The sequence below is a fragment of the mitochondrial genome of Carassius gibelio, assembly GCF_023724105.1.
Source record: "Carassius gibelio mitochondrion, complete genome".
NCBI classification, from domain to species: domain Eukaryota; kingdom Metazoa; phylum Chordata; class Actinopteri; order Cypriniformes; family Cyprinidae; genus Carassius; species Carassius gibelio.
In genome coordinates this window covers 1-16,581 of record NC_014177.1, presented here as the reverse complement: position 1 = coordinate 16,581, position 16,581 = coordinate 1, and the positions used below count along the sequence as shown (strand labels likewise).

General features: G+C 42.2%; 13 protein-coding genes across 13 annotated transcripts, besides 25 other annotated features; 1 reads left to right on the top strand and 12 right to left on the bottom strand. All coding sequences in view use genetic code 2, as the record gives it.

The window, feature by feature from the left end:
- Nucleotide 1: 1 nt before the first annotated feature.
- Nucleotides 2-71, top strand: a tRNA (tRNA-Pro).
- Nucleotides 71-142, bottom strand: a tRNA (tRNA-Thr).
- On the bottom strand, nucleotides 143-1,283 carry CYTB (cytochrome b). Its single transcript has one exon. A coding segment is annotated over exon 1 (1,141 nt).
- Nucleotides 1,284-1,288: 5 nt separating this feature from the next.
- Nucleotides 1,289-1,357, top strand: a tRNA (tRNA-Glu).
- On the top strand, nucleotides 1,358-1,879 carry ND6 (NADH dehydrogenase subunit 6). Its single transcript has one exon. It carries the CDS (start codon nucleotides 1,358-1,360, stop codon nucleotides 1,877-1,879), a length of 522 nt encoding a protein of 173 aa, YP_003667945.1.
- ND5 (NADH dehydrogenase subunit 5) lies at nucleotides 1,876-3,699 on the bottom strand. The gene has a single exon. The coding sequence runs from the start codon at nucleotides 3,697-3,699 to the stop codon at nucleotides 1,876-1,878; it is 1,824 nt and encodes a 607-aa protein (YP_003667944.1).
- A 3-nt stretch (nucleotides 3,700-3,702) lies between these two features.
- Nucleotides 3,703-3,775, bottom strand: a tRNA (tRNA-Leu).
- Nucleotide 3,776: 1 nt separating this feature from the next.
- Nucleotides 3,777-3,845, bottom strand: a tRNA (tRNA-Ser).
- Nucleotides 3,846-3,914, bottom strand: a tRNA (tRNA-His).
- ND4 (NADH dehydrogenase subunit 4) lies at nucleotides 3,915-5,295 on the bottom strand. Its single transcript has one exon. A coding segment is annotated over exon 1 (1,381 nt).
- Nucleotides 5,289-5,585, bottom strand: ND4L (NADH dehydrogenase subunit 4L). Its single transcript has one exon. It carries the CDS (start codon nucleotides 5,583-5,585, stop codon nucleotides 5,289-5,291), a length of 297 nt encoding a protein of 98 aa, YP_003667942.1.
- Nucleotides 5,586-5,655, bottom strand: a tRNA (tRNA-Arg).
- ND3 (NADH dehydrogenase subunit 3) lies at nucleotides 5,656-6,004 on the bottom strand. The gene has a single exon. A coding segment is annotated over exon 1 (349 nt).
- Nucleotides 6,005-6,076, bottom strand: a tRNA (tRNA-Gly).
- On the bottom strand, nucleotides 6,077-6,861 carry COX3 (cytochrome c oxidase subunit III). The gene has a single exon. A coding segment is annotated over exon 1 (785 nt).
- ATP6 (ATP synthase F0 subunit 6) lies at nucleotides 6,861-7,544 on the bottom strand. The gene has a single exon. The coding sequence runs from the start codon at nucleotides 7,542-7,544 to the stop codon at nucleotides 6,861-6,863; it is 684 nt and encodes a 227-aa protein (YP_003667939.1).
- Nucleotides 7,538-7,702, bottom strand: ATP8 (ATP synthase F0 subunit 8). Its single transcript has one exon. The coding sequence runs from the start codon at nucleotides 7,700-7,702 to the stop codon at nucleotides 7,538-7,540; it is 165 nt and encodes a 54-aa protein (YP_003667938.1).
- Nucleotide 7,703: 1 nt separating this feature from the next.
- Nucleotides 7,704-7,779, bottom strand: a tRNA (tRNA-Lys).
- Nucleotides 7,780-8,470, bottom strand: COX2 (cytochrome c oxidase subunit II). Its single transcript has one exon. A coding segment is annotated over exon 1 (691 nt).
- Nucleotides 8,471-8,482: 12 nt separating this feature from the next.
- Nucleotides 8,483-8,554, bottom strand: a tRNA (tRNA-Asp).
- A 3-nt stretch (nucleotides 8,555-8,557) lies between these two features.
- Nucleotides 8,558-8,628, top strand: a tRNA (tRNA-Ser).
- Nucleotides 8,629-10,179, bottom strand: COX1 (cytochrome c oxidase subunit I). Its single transcript has one exon. It carries the CDS (start codon nucleotides 10,177-10,179, stop codon nucleotides 8,629-8,631), a length of 1,551 nt encoding a protein of 516 aa, YP_003667936.1.
- A 1-nt stretch (nucleotide 10,180) lies between these two features.
- Nucleotides 10,181-10,251, top strand: a tRNA (tRNA-Tyr).
- Nucleotides 10,251-10,319, top strand: a tRNA (tRNA-Cys).
- A 33-nt stretch (nucleotides 10,320-10,352) lies between these two features.
- Nucleotides 10,353-10,425, top strand: a tRNA (tRNA-Asn).
- Nucleotide 10,426: 1 nt separating this feature from the next.
- Nucleotides 10,427-10,495, top strand: a tRNA (tRNA-Ala).
- Nucleotides 10,496-10,497: 2 nt separating this feature from the next.
- Nucleotides 10,498-10,568, bottom strand: a tRNA (tRNA-Trp).
- Nucleotides 10,569-11,613, bottom strand: ND2 (NADH dehydrogenase subunit 2). The gene has a single exon. A coding segment is annotated over exon 1 (1,045 nt).
- Nucleotides 11,614-11,682, bottom strand: a tRNA (tRNA-Met).
- A 1-nt stretch (nucleotide 11,683) lies between these two features.
- Nucleotides 11,684-11,754, top strand: a tRNA (tRNA-Gln).
- Nucleotides 11,753-11,824, bottom strand: a tRNA (tRNA-Ile).
- A 4-nt stretch (nucleotides 11,825-11,828) lies between these two features.
- On the bottom strand, nucleotides 11,829-12,803 carry ND1 (NADH dehydrogenase subunit 1). Its single transcript has one exon. The coding sequence runs from the start codon at nucleotides 12,801-12,803 to the stop codon at nucleotides 11,829-11,831; it is 975 nt and encodes a 324-aa protein (YP_003667934.1).
- A 1-nt stretch (nucleotide 12,804) lies between these two features.
- Nucleotides 12,805-12,880, bottom strand: a tRNA (tRNA-Leu).
- Nucleotide 12,881: 1 nt separating this feature from the next.
- Nucleotides 12,882-14,562, bottom strand: an rRNA (16S ribosomal RNA).
- Nucleotides 14,563-14,634, bottom strand: a tRNA (tRNA-Val).
- Nucleotides 14,635-15,588, bottom strand: an rRNA (12S ribosomal RNA).
- Nucleotides 15,589-15,657, bottom strand: a tRNA (tRNA-Phe).
- Nucleotides 15,658-16,581: a D loop.

The following is a 16,581-nucleotide window of genomic DNA, read 5'->3' as shown; positions in this document are numbered from 1 at the left end:
CCAGAAAATAGTTTAGTTTAGAATTCTGGCTTTGGGAGCCAGGGGTGAGAGTTAAAATCTCTCTTTTCTGGGCGCTAGGGAGGAATTTAACCTCCGATCTTCGGATTACAAGACCGATGCTTTTATACTAAGCTACTAGGGCAAGCTCATTTCAGTGCTTTATTTTCTAATCAACCTGCTAGTGGGAAGAGAACAAGGAACAGTGCGAAATATAGGACGGATGCGATTTGTCCGATGATAATGAATGGATGTTCTACTGGTATTCCTCCAATTCATGTCAGGATAATCATGTCTGCGACTAGAGTTCAAAATAGGAATTGGGTGATTGGGCGGAACGTTAGTCCTCGTTGTTTTGAGGTGTGTAATAGGGGTACTACTATTAGTACGAGGATAGAGAATAGTAGTGCAAGAACTCCTCCTAGCTTGTTGGGAATTGATCGGAGAATGGCGTAGGCAAATAGGAAATATCACTCTGGTTTAATATGAGGGGGAGTAACCAGGGGGTTGGCTGGAGTGAAGTTCTCTGGGTCTCCTAAAAGGTTTGGGGAGAATAATGCCAGGAGTGTGAGGGCTAGTAGTATAATCACGAATCCAAGGAGGTCTTTGTATGAAAAGTATGGGTGGAAAGAAATTTTGTCTGCGTCTGAGTTCAGTCCGATGGGGTTATTTGATCCTGTTTCGTGGAGAAACAGTAGGTGAATGACAGTAGCGGCGGCGATAATGAATGGTAGGAGGAAGTGAAATGCAAAGAATCGTGTTAATGTTGCATTGTCTACGGAGAAGCCTCCTCAAATTCATTGAACTAACATATCTCCCATGTATGGCACGGCGGATAGAAGGTTTGTGATTACTGTAGCGCCTCAAAAGGATATTTGTCCTCATGGAAGAACATAACCGACAAAGGCTGTCATTATAACTAGGAGTAGGAGAACTACTCCAATGTTTCAGGTTTCTTTGTAAAGGTATGATCCATAATATAGGCCCCGGGCAATGTGTATATAAATACAGATGAAGAAGAATGATGCCCCATTGGCGTGAATATTACGAATTAGTCAGCCGTAATTTACATCTCGGCAGATATGAGTAACGGATGAGAATGCGGTTGAAATGTCTGAGGTGTAATGTATAGCTAGAAATAGGCCGGTTAGAATTTGAGTAATTAAGCATAATCCTAGTAGAGAGCCAAAGTTTCATCATGCTGAAATGTTGGATGGTGTGGGTAGGTCAACTAGTGCGTCATTAGCGATTTTAATGAGGGGGTGTGTTTTTCGTAGGCTTGCCATTAATGGTTCTTGTAGTTGAATAACAACGGTGGTTCTTCAAGTCATTGGTCTCGGTTAAAGTCTGAGCAAGAATTATGACCTATTTCATGTTTTTATTATTAATAGCTTTGGTTGTGGGGTTAGTTGCTGTTGCTTCTAATCCTACTCCTTATTTTGCTGCTCTTGGTTTAGTGGTTGCAGCTGGGGTTGGATGCGGGGTTTTGGTTGGTCATGGGGGCTCTTTTTTATCTTTAGTTCTCTTTTTAATCTATCTAGGGGGGATGCTTGTAGTTTTTGCTTATTCAGCGGCTTTGGCCGCCGAGCCTTATCCTGAAGCCTGGGGTAGTCGTTCTGTTTTAGGTTATGTGTTAGTATATCTTTTAGGGGTTGGTTTAGTGGCAGGGTTCTTTTGAGGGGGCTGGTATGAAGGATCGTGGGTGGTTGTCGATGGACTAAAGGAGTTCTCCGTTTTACGTGGAGATGTTAGTGGGGTGGCTGTGATGTACTCATCGGGTGGGGGAATGTTGGTGATTTGTGCTTGGGTGCTGCTTTTAACCCTGCTTGTTGTGTTAGAACTCACTCGTGGTTTAAGCCGTGGGGCCCTTCGTGCAGTTTAGAGGAGAACAGGTAGGATGGCTAGAATTAGGGTTAGGAGGAAAATAGTTAGGTATGTTTTAATTATTCCTCGTGAGATGTCGTTTGTAACTTTTGCCATGGTCATTTGTGTTAGTGCTAGGCCTTTTGGTCCTATGGCTTCTAGTCATGTTTTGTCTAGTTGAGTGGCGGCTGATTGACCTAAGGTAAGTTTAAGTTTTGGGAGGAGTCGGTGAATAATTGCGGGGAAAAATCCTAATATATTTGAGAAATGGTGTAATGGGATTATTGGAGTAACTTTTACTTGTTTGCTTGTCATGTTGGCTAGTTCTATAGCTACTAGTAGGCCTGCAATTGTTACGAGAAGGGCTGCTATTTTTAGGGTGGTTGGTATTGTCATAATTGGTGTTTTTACTGGTAGGAAGTTTTGTGTAATAATGAGGCCTGCAATAATGCTTCCTCAAGCGAGTCGTTTAATGGAGTTAATCACTAGTGGATTGTTTTCGTTAATTGGGGACAGAGCCAGGAATCGTGGGGTTCCTATAACTACAAAATATACTAATCGGAAACTGTATACTGCGGTGAATGATGTGGCAATTAATGTCAGGGTTAGGGCTCAGGCGTTTAGGTGGGAGGTGTTTAGGGCTTCAATAATTGCGTCTTTTGAGAAGAACCCTGCCAGGAAGGGGGTTCCTGTTAGCGCTAAACTACCAATCGTAAAATAAGTTGAGGTTGCAGGTATAATATTAAATAGGCCTCCTATTTTTCGGATATCTTGTTCGTCGTTTAGGCTGTGAATAATGGATCCTGAGCATAGGAATAGTATGGCTTTAAAGAAAGCATGGGTGCAGATGTGAAGGAATGCTAGTTGTGGTTGGTTTAGTCCAATTGTAACTATTATTAGGCCTAATTGACTAGATGTTGAGAAAGCTACAATTTTCTTGATATCATTTTGGGTTAGAGCACAGGTGGCTGTGAATAGTGAGGTTAGTGCTCCAAGGCATAGGCAGGTTGTTAGAGCTAGTTGGTTATTTTCTATGAGGGGGTGAAGGCGGATAAGCAGGAAAATTCCTGCAACAACTATGGTACTTGAGTGGAGTAGGGCAGATACTGGTGTAGGGCCCTCCATGGCGGAGGGAAGTCAGGGGTGGAGGCCAAATTGGGCTGATTTTCCTGTTGCTGCTAGAGCAAGTCCCATTAAGGGAATTGTTAAATCGAAGTTTTTTGATAAGACAAAGATTTGTTGAATTTCTCAGGAGTTAAGGTTCATTGCAAATCAGGCCATGGTTATGATTAACCCGATGTCTCCTACCCGGTTGTAGATTACAGCTTGAAGAGCGGCTGTGTTGGCATCTGCCCGTCCGTGTCATCATCCGATAAGTAAGAAGGATATGATTCCTACTCCTTCTCAACCAATAAATAGTTGAAATATATTGTTAGCTGTAACTAGAATAATTATGGCTACTAAAAACGTGAGTAGATATTTAAAGAATCGGTCAATATATGGGTCGGAGTGTATATATCACAGTGCGAACTCTAGAATTGATCAGGTTACATAGAGGGCAATTGGGACGAAAATTAGGGAGTAGTGGTCAAATTTAAAGCTGATGTTTACGTCAAATGTTTGGGTGTTTATTCATTGTCAGTTTGTGATAATTCCTTCTGTTTTTAAGTTCAGAAAAATTATTAATGGTAAGAGACTAATGAAGAATGCGGAACTAACGGCAACTTTGGTTATTCCTGCTATGTTTGACCCTTGTTGGTTGGGGTTTAATGTAGTAAGTAGCGGGTACACTAAAATAAAAAAGATTAGGAGAAGTGATGAGTGTATAATTAATGTCATTTTAGCTTCTACTTGGATTTGCACCAAGAGTTTTTGGTTCCTAAGACCAACGGATGAACTGTTATCCTTTAAAAGCGCAAGGAAGCCATGGATTTTAACCATGGAGGGCAAGGATTAGCAGTGCTTGCTATTTTCTGTTCTTCCTTGGTGAGTAAGGAGACTTTAACTCCTATCTTTAGAATCACAATCTAATATTTTGGCTAAACTATACTTACAGTAGCATCATCCTCATATGAGTTCTGGTTTTGTTACCAATAGAATGACGGGAATTAGGTGTAGTGTTATCAGTAGGTGTTCTCGGGTATGAAATGGTTGGAGTCCCGTAATGTGATTTGGTGTAGGGCCTCGTTGTGATATAAGGAACATATATAGGGAGTAGCCAGCTGTAATAAGTGTTCCTAGACCTGTAAGTAGAATTGTTCATGGGGATCAGTTAAATAGTGTTGTAATGATTATAAGTTCTCCTATTAGGTTGGGTAGTGGTGGGAGTGCTAGGTTAGCCAGGTTGGCAATGAATCATCATACTGCGGTTAGTGGAAAAATAATCTGTAGTCCTCGGGCAAGGATTATTGTTCGGCTGTGTGTTCGTTCATAAGCTGTGTTGGCTAAGCAAAATAGTGCTGAGGAGACTAATCCGTGGGCAATTATTAAAATAATTGCTCCTGAAAATCCTCATGGGGTTTGGATTAAAATCCCGCCTGCTACAAGGCCCATGTGACTTACGGATGAGTAGGCGATTAGTGATTTTAGGTCTGTTTGTCGGAGGCAAATTGACCCTGTTATAATAATGCCTCATAGGGCTAAAATAATAAATGGGTAGGCCAGTTCTTTTGATAGGGGGTCTAATATCACTATTATTCGTATTATTCCGTATCCACCTAGTTTTAGTAAAACTGCTGCTAATACTATTGATCCTGCTACAGGGGCTTCTACATGTGCTTTTGGTAGCCAAAGGTGTACTCCATATAATGGTATTTTAACTAAAAATGCGATTAGGCAGCCAGCTCATCAGATTATATGGCCTCAAGAATCGAGTTGTAGAGGTTGTGAATATTGGAGAACTAACATTGATAGTGTGCCCGTAGATTGCTGGAGAAGGAGAAGGGCAACTAAAAGCGGGAGTGATCCTGCTAGGGTGTAAAATAAGAAGTAGGTTCCTGCATTGAGCCGTTCGGTTTGATTTCCTCATCGGGTAATAATGATAAGGGTTGGGATAAGTGTAGCTTCAAATATAATATAAAATATAATAATTTCTGTGGCGCCGAATGCTATAATTAGAAAGGCTTGTAGTGAGGCCAGGAGCGTGATATACAATCGTTGTCGGCTAATTGGCTCCGGATTAATGTGGTTTTGGCTGGCTAAAATTATAAGGGGAAGTAGTCAGCATGTTAGTACTAAAAGGGGGGTTGATAGTGGATCTGTGGCTAAGTATGTGTTGGAGGAAGTTCATCCAGTTTCAGATGTCCATTTAAATCATATTAGGCTAATGGAGGCAATTAGGAGGCTGTGTGCGGTTGTCGTTGTCCATAGTCATTTAGGAGAAGTTAATCAAATTGTTGGGAATAGTATAAATGTAGGAATAAGTACTTTTAGCATTGTAGAAGATTGAGGTTTTGTAGTCGGTCAGTGCCGTGGGTACGAGCAGTGGCAACTAGTAGGGCTAGGCCAGTGCTAGCTTCGCAAGCAGAGAAGGCCAAAAGTAATATGGGGGCTGTTGAAAATCCTGTAGATTCAAATTGTAGGGCTCATAGGGCCAGTGCAATAAATAGGGATAATATTATTCCTTCTAAACATAAGAGTGCGGAGAGTAGGTGGGTCCGGTGAAATGCCAGTCCTATTAGGCCTAAGATGAATGCTGAGCTAAAGCTAAAATGTACGGGTGTCATAAGGGGGCCGTGGAATTAAACCACGATTTTCTGAGCCGAAATCAGAGGTCTTGTTTTGGACTAGCTCCCTATTCTGCTCATTCTAAGCCACCTTGAGTTCATTCATAAATTAGTCCCAGGGTTAATAAGATTAGGACTGTTGTGGCTCAGAAGAATGTTCCAGTAGGATTGTTAAGTTGGTCCCCTCAGGGCAATGGGAGGAGAAGGGCAATTTCTAGGTCAAAGAGAAGAAATAAAATAGCTACTAGGAAGAAGCGTAAAGAAAATGGTAATCGGGCAGATCCCAGGGGGTCAAATCCGCATTCGTATGGTGATAGCTTTTCTGCGTCTGGGTTTATTTGTGGGAGTCAGAAAGAAATGGTTGCTAAAATTAGTGAAAGGGCGGTCGTAATAGTTAAAATGGTTATAATTAGATTCATTATCTTTCCTTGGGGTTTAACCAAGACTGTGTGATTGGAAGTCACTTGTACTAACTTTAATACTAGAAAGATTATGAGCCTCATCAATAGATAGACACGTAGAGGAATAGTCATACTACGTCGACAAAGTGTCAGTATCAGGCAGCGGCTTCAAAGCCGAAATGGTGTTCGGATGTAAAGTGGTATTGGATTTGGCGTAGAAGGCATACTGCTAGGAAGGTTGATCCAATAATAACATGGAGTCCATGGAATCCTGTAGCTACAAAGAATGTTGAGCCATATACTCCGTCTGCAATTGTGAAGGGTGCTTCATAATATTCCATAGCTTGGAGAGCAGTAAAGTAGAGTCCAAGTAGAATGGTTAATGCTAAGGATTGAATAGCTTGTTTTCGTTCCCCTTCTATAATGCTGTGGTGGGCTCATGTAACTGTAACCCCGGATGCTAATAGTACAGCTGTGTTGAGAAGGGGCACTTCAAATGGGTCTAGGGGGGTGATTCCTGTGGGAGGTCAGCATCCACCTAGTTCTGGGGTGGGTGCTAAACTTGAGTGGTAGAATGCTCAGAAGAATCCTAGGAAGAAGAATACTTCGGAGGTAATAAATAAGATTATTCCGTATCGTAGTCCTTTTTGTACTGGGGGTGTGTGGTGGCCTTGGAAGGTTCCTTCTCGAATGATGTCACGTCATCATTGATACATAGTAAGAAGTAGGAGAATTAGTCCTAGAGTTATTAATGTTGTTGAGTGGAAGTGAAATCAGATTGCTAAGCCGGATGTTATTAGTAGGGCAGCGATAGCTCCGGTTAGTGGTCATGGGCTTGGATCAACTATATGATAGGCATGTGCTTGGTGGGCCATTAAACGTTTTCTTGTAGGTACAGGCTTAGAAGAAGTACAAATACATAAGCTTGAATTATTGCTACGGCTACTTCTAATAGTGTTAGTAAAAATAATACTGTGGCGGTTAGAATTGCTACTGTTGGTATTATTGGTAGGAGAACAAATACAGCTGTGGCGATAAGTTGAATTAGAAGGTGGCCTGCAGTTAAGTTGGCTGTGAGTCGGACTCCTAGGGCTAATGGTCGAATAAATAGACTAATTGTTTCGATAATAATTAGTACTGGAATCAGTGGGATGGGTGTACCTTCTGGTAACAGGTGACCTAAAGCTACTGTTGGTTGATTTCGCATTCCGATAATTACTGTAGCAAGTCATAGTGGTACAGCAAATCCCATATTGAGTGATAGTTGTGTCGTTGGTGTAAAGGTATATGGCAGGAGCCCTAACATGTTAATTGTAATTAAGAAAATTATTAGGGAGGCTAGTAGTAGGGCTCATTTATGTCCCCCTACATTTAGTGGGAGTATTAGTTGATTTGTAAATCGATTAATGAATCATCCTTGAATTGTAATAAGGCGGTTGTTAATTCATCGAGATGATGAAGTTGGGTAAAGTACTCAGGGTAGTGCAATTGCGATGGCAATTAGTGGAATTCCTAGGTAGGATGGGCTTGCAAATTGGTCGAAGAAGCTTACTATCATGGTCAGTCTCAGGATTCAGTTTTGTGTTTTTCAGCACTTACTGGGGTTGGTTCATTTGGTGAGATGTGGCTTAAGATTTTAGTTGGAATAATAGTTAAGAAAACTAGTCAAGAAAATACTAAGATTGCAAATCAAGGGCCTGGGTTTAATTGTGGCATTTCACTAGAGGTGGTCGGGAATCACCAATCTTTGGCTTAAAAGGCCAACGCTTTGTCCAATATTTAGCTTCCTAGCGAGGCGTCTTCTAGTATTAGTGAGGATCAGTTTTCGAAGTGTTCTAGTGGTACTGCTTCAACTACAATTGGTATAAAGCTATGATTTGCTCCGCAGATTTCAGAGCATTGTCCGTAGAATACTCCTGGGCGTGAGGCGATGAAAGCAGTTTGATTTAGTCGGCCTGGGACTGCGTCTATTTTTACACCTAAAGATGGAACGGCTCAGGAGTGTAGTACGTCTTCAGCGGATACTAAGACACGGACTGGGGACTCTATTGGGACAACTATTCGATGGTCTGTTTCTAAGAGTCGGAATTGTCCTGGGGCAAGGTCTTGGGTAGGTACTATATAAGAGTCAAATCCTAGGTTTTCGTAATCTGTGTATTCATAGCTTCAGTATCATTGGTGTCCTATTGCTTTGATTGTTAGGTGGGGATCATTAATTTCGTCCATAAGGTAAAGAATTCGTAGGGATGGTAGAGCAATTAATACTAAAATAACGGCTGGTAGAATAGTTCATACAATTTCGATTTCTTGGGAGTCTAAAATATATTTATTAGTAAGTTTGGTTGATACCATTGCAATAATAATATATAGCACTAGGGTGCTAATTAAAAACACAATTATTAATGCGTGGTCATGGAAGTGAAGAAGTTCTTCTATAACGGGTGATGCCGCGTCTTGGAATCCTAGTTGCGTTGGGTGTGCCATTAATTTTAAGTGTAAGACATGCAGGGATTTAACCTACAATTTCACCTTGACAAGGTGATGTAATCTTCATTTTACTAATGTCTTTAGAAGGAAGTGACAGAGTGGTTATGTGGCTGGCTTGAAACCAGCATATGGGGGTTCAATTCCTCCCTTTCTCGTTAATTTGATTGAATTTGAACAAATGCTGGTTCCTCGTATGTGTGGTAAGGAGGGGGGCAGCCATGGAGTCATTCCACATTTGTTATTGTTAGTTCTACAGATAACACTTCTCGTTTAGCGGCGAAGGCTTCTCATAGAATAAATAGGAACATAATTACCGCTACTAAGGAGATTAGGGATCCGATAGATGATACTGTATTTCATAGGGCATAAGCGTCTGGGTAATCAGAATACCGTCGTGGTATTCCTGCTAGACCTAGGAAGTGTTGTGGGAAGAATGTGAGGTTAACTCCAATAAATATAACCCCAAAGTGGATTTTTGTCCAAGCGCTATGTAGAGTGTACCCTGTTAGTAGAGGGAATCAGTGTACAAAGGCTGCCATAATTGCGAATACGGCACCCATTGATAGTACATAGTGGAAATGTGCTACTACATAATAGGTGTCGTGGAGAACAATATCAAGTGATGAATTAGAGAGGACAATTCCTGTAAGTCCTCCCACTGTAAACAGGAAAATAAACCCTAGGGCTCATAGTATTGGTGTTTCTCATTTAATTGATCCTCCGTGAAGTGTAGCCAGTCAGCTAAATACTTTTACACCCGTTGGAATTGCGATGATTATTGTTGCGGATGTAAAATATGCACGGGTGTCTACGTCCATTCCGACGGTAAACATATGGTGGGCTCATACAATGAACCCTAGGAGGCCAATGGCCATTATGGCTCATACTATTCCTATATAACCAAATGGTTCTTTTTTACCTGAATAATAGGCTACAACGTGAGAAATAATTCCAAATCCTGGAAGGATTAAAATATAAACTTCTGGGTGACCAAAGAATCAGAATAAGTGTTGATAGAGAATTGGGTCTCCCCCGCCTGCGGGGTCAAAGAATGTGGTGTTAAGATTTCGATCTGTTAAAAGCATTGTAATACCGGCAGCTAGAACAGGTAGTGATAGGAGAAGGAGGACGGCGGTTACAAGTACGGATCAAACAAATAGGGGTGTTTGGTATTGGGAAATGGCTGGAGGTTTTATGTTAATGGTTGTAGTAATGAAGTTGATTGCCCCCAGGATTGATGAAACACCTGCTAAATGTAGTGAGAAAATTGTTAGGTCTACTGATGCTCCTGCGTGGGCTAGGTTTCCTGCAAGAGGGGGGTATACTGTCCATCCGGTGCCAGCTCCGGCTTCAACACCAGAGGAAGCTAGTAGTAACAGGAATGATGGGGGAAGAAGTCAGAAGCTTATATTATTTATTCGTGGGAATGCCATGTCTGGGGCTCCGATTATCAGGGGCACAAGTCAGTTTCCGAATCCTCCAATGAGGATAGGCATTACTATAAAGAAAATTATTACGAAGGCGTGGGCGGTAACAATTACATTGTAAATTTGGTCATCACCTAGAAGTGATCCGGGTTGACTAAGTTCAGCTCGGATGAGGAGGCTTAAAGCGGTTCCTACTATTCCGGCTCAGGCACCAAATACTAGATAAAGGGTACCAATGTCTTTGTGGTTGGTAGAGAAGAATCAGCGCGTGATTGCCACAGGTAGGGTAGCCGAGTGTTTAGGCGGTGGGTTGTAGCCCCGAAGACAGAGGTTTAAGTCCTCTTCCTATCAGCCCCGTGGTGAAGAAAACATATTGGATTGCAAATCCGAAGACGTAGATTAATAATCTGCCGGGGCTTTTCCCGCCTTTCTGAGTTAAACGGCGGGAAAAGTAGATGGATGCTCGCTGGCTTGAGCGCTTAGCTGTTAACTAAGAGTTTGTAGGATCGAGGCCTTCCCATCTAGTAAGGCCTTAGCTTAATAAAAGTATCTGATTTGCAATCAGGAGATGCGAGTTGATCTCTCGTAGGTCTTAATCAGGGACTAGAAGATTTTCACTTCTACTTAAAGCTTTGAAGGCTTTTGGTCTAATATTATCCTAAGTCCCTAAGTGGCTAGTATTAGAATGGTTGGGGTCATTGGCAGTAGTCCAAGGGTGGCTATGGTAAATAGGGTTAGAGGTATGGAGGTTTGGGTTGTTTGGGTCCGTCAGGGGGTGGTCGAGTTGGTTGTATTGGGGGAGATGGTCAATGTTATTGCGTAGCATAGTCGTAGATAGAAGTATAGGCTAATTAGGGCTGCTAGGGCTATGATTGTGGCGATAATGGGGAGATCTTGTTTTGTCAGTTCTTGTAAAATTAATCATTTTGGTATAAACCCTGTGAGCGGCGGGAGGCCGCCTAGTGATAATAATACTAGGGCAGTTGTTGCCGTTAGGATGGGGCTTTTTGATCAGGTTGTTGCTAGCGTGTTGAGTTTAGTTGTTAGTAACATTTTCAGGGTTAGGAATGCTGCGGAGGTCATGATAATGTATGTCCCTAGTGCAATTAGGGTGAGTTGGGGGGCGTATTGGATTACAATAATTATTCATCCTATGTGTGCAATTGAGGAGTAGGCTAGGATCTTTCGTAGCTGGGTCTGGTTCAGGCCTCCTCATCCGCCTACTAATGTAGATGTTACCCCTAGTAATGTTAATAGTAGCGGGTCGATGTTTTGTGCTGTTTGAATGATAAGTGCGAAGGGGGCAAGTTTTTGTCATGTGGAGAGAATAAGTCCTGTTAATAGATCTAATCCTTGTATAACTTCGGGCATTCAGAAGTGTATTGGTGCAAGTCCAATCTTAAGTGCTAGGGCGGTTATAAATATTGTATTAGCGAGGGGGTCTGATAGGTCGGTGATGTTCCATTCTCCTGTTATTCAGGCATTTGTTGTGCTGGCAAATAGAATTATTGCTGCTGCAGTGGCTTGGGTTAAGAAGTATTTTGTTGTTGCTTCTACTGCGCGGGGGTGGTGGTGTTGTGCTATTAGGGGGGTAATTGCTAGTGTGTTAATTTCTAGGCCTATTCAAGCTAGAAGTCAGTGAGAGCTGGCGAAGGTTAGAGTAGTTCCTAGTCCTAGGCTGGATAGTAAAATTATAAGTACATATGGGTTCATTGGCGGAGGAGGGACTTTAACCGTCATGTTCGGGGTATGGGCCCGAAAGCTTTATTAGCTGACCCCGCCTTAGAAAGTGGTGTAAAGGAAGCACCAGGAGTTTTGATCTCCTGAGTATGGGTTCAATTCCCTTCTTTCTAGGAACTGAGGGGATTTTAACCCCTGTAATTCACTCTATCAAAGTGGTCCTTGGGTGCTCAGGCACAGTTCCTTAGTTATAGTTGTGGGGGGAGCCCCGCTAGTGCAATTGGCAGGGCGGTATGTCATAGTACAAAGGCTAGTGTGAGAGGGAGGAAATTTTTTCATACTAGGTGTATTAGTTGGTCATAACGGAATCGTGGGTATGAGGCTCGTACTCACAGGAATAGAATGGATAGTAGTGCAGCTTTAGTTATGAGGTTGATTGTTGTAAGTTCTGGTATGTTTGGGATGTGTGAGGCTCCTAAAAATAAGACAGCTGAGAGGGTGTTCATTAGAAGAATGTTGGCGTATTCGGCTAGAAAGAAAAGTGCAAATGGTCCTCCTGCATATTCTACGTTAAAGCCGGACACTAGTTCAGACTCTCCTTCTGTTAGGTCGAATGGTGCTCGGTTTGTTTCGGCTAGTGTTGAGATATACCATATTGCGGCTAAAGGCCAGGCGGGAATTAGTAATCAGATGCTTTCTTGAGTAGTATTAAATGTTTGTAGTGTATATCCCCCGGAGAAAATAATAACGGATAAAAGGATAAGTCCTAAGCTGACTTCATATGAGATCGTTTGGGCTACGGCTCGTAGTGCCCCAATTAGAGCGTATTTCGAATTTGATGCTCATCCTGACCCCAGGATTGAGTATACTGCAAGGCTTGATAGGGCCAGAATAAAGAGGATCCCCAGGTTAAGATCAGTTACTGGGTGAGGTATAGGTATTGGTGCTCATAAGGTCATGGCTAGGGTTAGTGCTAGTACTGGAGCAGCTAAAAACAGAAATGGGGAGGATGTAGACGGGCGGACGGGTTCTTTAATGAAGAGTTTTACTCCGTCAGCAATTGGTTGTAGTAATCCGTATGGGCCTACCACGTTTGGTCCCTTTCGTAGTTGCATGTATCCTAATACCTTTCGTTCAATAAGTGTTAGGAAGGCTACTGCTAAAAGTACAGGTACGATGTAGGCTAAGGGGTTAATTAGGTGGGTTATTAGGGTGTTTAGCATAAACTGGGAAGAGGATTTGAACCTCTGGTTAAAAGGGCTTAGGCCTTTCGCAATTTACCATGCTCTGCCACCCCAGTATGTCCTTATTTTGGCCAGCTGGGGTTTTGGCCCTCCCTTTATTTTATTTATTTGTTTTCATAAATTAGGGGTGGGGCGTGCCTTGAGCATTGGCCCCTCTTTTCCGATCCTTTCGTACTAGGAAAAGTAGCGTTACAGATAGAAACTGACCTGGATTGCTCCGGTCTGAACTCAGATCACGTAGGACTTTAATCGTTGAACAAACGAACCCTTAATAGCGGCTGCACCATTAGGATGTCCTGATCCAACATCGAGGTCGTAAACCCCCTCGTCGATATGGACTCTGGGAGAGGATTGCGCTGTTATCCCTAGGGTAACTTGGTTCGTTGATCGGCTTGTATTAGCCGGATCATATTTGGTCAGATGTTCTGTGGCTTAGAGATGTCTCTCTTAGTTTTAGGAAATTCTCCCGTTCCACCTGGAGGCTCTTTTTTCCTCCGTGGTCGCCCCAACCGAAGGTAAAATCTCATGTTCCACAAAGTTTTCACTTTTTATTGAGTTGCTTAACGTGGTTGAGTTTTGTACCTTAAGCTCCAAAGGGTCTTCTCGTCTTGTATTATTATACCCGCTTCTGCACGGGTAGATCAATTTCACTGACTGGAAAGGGGAGACAGTTAAGCCCTCGTTTAGCCATTCATACAGGTCTCTATTTAAAAGACAAGTGATTGCGCTACCTTTGCACGGTCAAAATACCGCGGCCGTTGAACTTGTAGTCACTGGGCAGGCTGGACCTCCTATACTTGGTTGTGTCGCAGGAGGCGATGTTTTTGGTAAACAGGCGAGGCTTGTGTTTGCCGAGTTCCTTCCTTTTCTTTTAGTCTTTCCTTTGTTGCACTCCAGTGTGGGGGTAACGATATTTAGATTGTGGGTTTTTCTAGGTTTTTTTGTGATACCACATTGCTCTCTTTGGTTGAGTTCGTTAGTTGCCAATGGCTTGTCCGATTTGGCTTACACTTGTGCTTGGAGAAGGGCGGGCCTTCTTGTTACTCATTTTAGCATAATCTCTTCCATGTGGGCATGGGTTGGCCTAATAGTATTTAGGGGAGTAAGATATATTATCAGGATAATAAACTTCTATCTGTCTGAGCTTTAACGCTTTCTATCTAGGTGGCTGCTTTTAGGCCCACTAGAACAGTATGTTTTATGTATTATGATCTTTATCCTCCTAGAAAGGTTGTATCCTTTGTCAAAGGGGCTGTACCCCCTTTAACTAACTCTCGTATGTTTCTCTTGTTGTCTTATTAATGTTTATTTGATTTGGGGGGTACGAGGCTGAACTTCTATCCATTTCTTAGGCAACCAGCTATCACCAGGTTCGGTAGGTCTGTCACTTCTACCCGGAGCTCTTCCCACTCTTTTGCCACAGAGACGGGTTGGCCCTCAATAGGCTGTCTCGGGGTAGCTCACCTGGTTTCGGGGTTTCAAACTAAAGGTCTCTTTGCTTGGGTGTACTGGCTAAATCATGATGCAAAAGGTACAAGGTTTAATCTTTGCTTTTTATTGCTTATATGGGTTATTTCATTTCTCTTTCAGCTTTCCCTTGCGGTACTATTTCTATTGCTTTGTGGAACCTTTTCTGTCGCCCATACTCAGGTAAAAGAATGATTTAATTTTTAGTGTTAGGTCTATCTTATTTTATTTATATTGTTTAGTTATTAGGTAGTTAAGCTAGCTGTTTGGCTCAGGGCGATCCAACTTGCATGGATGTCTTCTCGGTGTAAGTGAGATGCTTGACTAACTCAGCCACACCCTGGGTTTGATCCAAGTGCACCTTCCGGTACACTTACCGTGTTACGACTTGCCTCCCCTTGTCAGTGCTATTATATTAGATATTTTTGGTGCATTTTGACAGGGGAGAGTGACGGGCGGTGTGTACGCGTCTCAGAGCCGGGTTCAAAGGGACACTCTATTTCCCTTTTACTACTAAATCCTCCTTCAAGCACTGTTTCATGGTGCATGTTCGTAATATTCTATGTTAGAAAATGTAGCCCATTTCTTCCCACTTCATGCGCTACACCTCGACCTGACGTTTTGGGTTGTACCCATTTTGCTTACTTTTATTACCTTCACAGGGTAAGCTGACGACGGCGGTATATAGGCTGGGTTGGCTAGAAGTGGTGAGGTTGAACGGGGGTTATCGGTTCTAGAACAGGCTCCTCTAGGGGGATCTGAGACACCGTCAGGTCCTTTGGGTTTTAAGCTAATGCTCGTAGTACCCTGGCGGACATCTATTGTAGTTGGATGTCTAAGTTTACGGCTGAGCATAGTGGGGTATCTAATCCCAGTTTGTTCCTCAGCTTTCGTGGGGTCAGGTGGGTTCATTAAAGTTACTTTCGTATTAGGGCTTCGGACGCCTAGAAGCGTATGACGGCCAAGGGGCCATTTGACTTTATTTTTATTTATCCTTAACCACCCTTTACGCCGTTGTAATATCAACTAGGGCCTCTCGTCTAACCGCGGTGGCTGGCACGAGTTTTACCGGCCCTCTTAACACTAACTGAGTCAAGTTTTCACTTATGGCTTAATGTCTATCACTGCTGAATTCCCTTGGGGGTGTGGCTCGGCTAGGCGTCTTGGGCTAATATTTGTGCCTGATGCCCGCTCCTCGTCCCCGGGTAGGGGGATTGAGGGCATATTCACTGGGGTGCGGAGACTTGCATGTGTAAGTTGAGTTAAAGCTGATAATAAGGTCGGGACCATGCCTTTGTGCATGCGGAGATTTTTAGGTCTCATCTTAGCATCTTCAGTGCTATGCTTTGTATTAAGCTACGCTAGCTAAATAATGTTAGAAAATTTAGTGTGGAGGTGATTTTTTGGGGTTTTTGGCAGAGATTTTTAGGTGATCACTGAATTGTGATAAAAAAACCGATGCACATATATATATATATATATAATGGGATGCCAATTCGTACCTCAACTCGTTGGCTTACACGTTCTTGGGTCCTCCTTGGTTTCGGGGTTTGACAAGGATAACAGGATTCTTTGAGCGTAGGGGGTAGGGGGGTTTGTCGCGCAAAAACCAAAGGGGGCACTATATAAGGATAAGTTGAATAAGAGATGAATATGATATGCACTTGAGTTAGAAGTATGCAGTTCTTAAATTATGTCTTACGATAATTCATTTATATAATCACATTCAAGGAAAATGTTCAACCTTAAACCAACATTTGTGCCTGCACTCTGAAATGCAAGATGAAAGGAAACCAAAAAAAAGATACCCTATGCATATAAAAGAATGCTCGGCATGTGGGGTAATGAACCATATGTACTACACCATTAATCAGATGCCAGTATAATTATCCGAGGGTGGAATATTACAATTATGTACCTGAAATAGGAACCAGATGCCAGTAATAGTTCACATTGTGCAACCCCCACAATTGATGTCCCTGATTCTATCATGCATGATATTCCTTTATATAAATTAGTTGGTGGTTTCTTACTACATTAATATGTTTGAATAAAACCTTAGTTGAGTCATTCAAGGAAAGATGTGAGGACAATTTCTTGGGGAATAATATATTACCCGGGTCAAAATAATTTAACTTGTGAGTCTTAAGATTATGCTTTATGTATACCTTAATTTACATGTACTTGCTTTGGGGTTAAAATAATGATATGGTGATAATACATATATGTACTAATGCATTAATGTAATATTATGCATATTATGTATTAAACCATATAGGGATGGTTATCC